The 1,305-nt window shown below is 42.2% G+C and overlaps 1 protein-coding gene across 1 annotated transcript; it reads right to left on the bottom strand.

The window, feature by feature from the left end:
• Positions 1 to 350: 350 nt before the first annotated feature.
• LOC104587793 (uncharacterized) lies at positions 351 to 905 on the bottom strand. Its single transcript, XM_010245517.1, has one exon. The coding sequence runs from the start codon at positions 903 to 905 to the stop codon at positions 351 to 353; it is 555 nt and encodes a 184-aa protein (XP_010243819.1).
• Positions 906 to 1,305: the final 400 nt, after the last annotated feature.

The raw sequence follows: 1,305 nt of genomic DNA, 5'->3' as shown, positions 1-1,305 counted from the left end.
AGAAATTTGTTAGCCTCAAACCAGCTCTAACATTTGAAGAACAGCTTCTACTTAATTACCAAATAAAGGGCAACTATTTAATTCAAAAATGCACAATTTTCCTTTCTTTTCTTCATTGTTGGTACCTTACAATTATAATAAAAAAAAATCATCTACAGATCTAACTTTGAATTTCATAAAACTATGAATTCTAATTTCTAGACTCGTACATATAATATGTAGTGATTACTCACAACCATATAAAAAGAAAATGATTCTTGAAAATTATTAATTTCTCTCTCTCTTTCTGTTAAAATTAGGAGAGCAGCAAATAGAGAAACCGATTAAAGAAGAAGCTAGAGGTGGATATTTCATCTTGAAGAAATTGGCTCCTCCATTATGGTCTCTAACAATGGTTTCCTCGACTTACACATCGACCGCCTATGCTTAAACTCGGGGGTCGAAAATTCTTCGACGTCATCTAATTTCAGTCTCGGCAATGGTGTTTCGCCTTCCCTCAAACCGTCAACGGCCGGCACCGGCGTGACCTGCGCATTTCCGTTGCCGGCCTCAGACACGATGCACACTGCCCCAGCACTGGAAGCCCGATTGGCAGCCCTGTTCGCACTCATAAACAAGGCTCCCATGTCGGCTGCTTTGATAACGGAATTGACTCTCTTCATTGGAAACATAATATAGACGTTACCCATTTCTAAATCTTCAACGGCGCTAAGTGCAGAGAACCTCCGTCCTATTTGCAGTGATCGGGAATTCACCAAAAAGTAATTGGGTATCTCGAACATAAGTTCCGCTGCCTTGACATGACCGTCAAGTTGCCGGATTTCGCCACTTGGTAGGATCACCTTTGCACCTCTTGACTGTCTTCCTGCTGAATTGGCAAGCGTGCAGGAGATGTAGTTCCCCATGACACACAGAGACACAGAAACACAAATAGAAAAAAAAAGAGGTAGTGAATGGGATATGATTGTCCGACTGAAATGGAAGAAGACGAGATCAGTGTCGAAGAAGAGTTGAAGGTAGAGGTGGTGATCGAGTGTGATTTTTAAAGGAAACGATGAGTGTTTTGAAGACAGTAGTGTGCAAGGAATGAGTAGTTGCAGAAGATTCCGGCCAGTTGTAACAGGGTTGATTGACATGGTAATGGAATCCGCGTGTGAGGAAGTCAGACAGAGAAAGAGAATACAATTTCCCTGGTTTCTGCTAAATTCATTAAGAGAAACTTTGCTGTTAATGCGCGTGGGACCTACACATGCTCTGCCTGTGAGTTGTGAGACGAGACGGTGAGACGGTGAGACGAGACGACGC

Source organism: Nelumbo nucifera, chromosome 4 (genome assembly GCF_055504915.1).
Source record: "Nelumbo nucifera cultivar China Antique chromosome 4, China Antique-T2T, whole genome shotgun sequence".
Taxonomy (NCBI): domain Eukaryota; kingdom Viridiplantae; phylum Streptophyta; class Magnoliopsida; order Proteales; family Nelumbonaceae; genus Nelumbo; species Nelumbo nucifera.
Note: the sequence above shows the minus strand (reverse complement) of the source record. Positions and strands in the feature narration are given on the sequence as shown.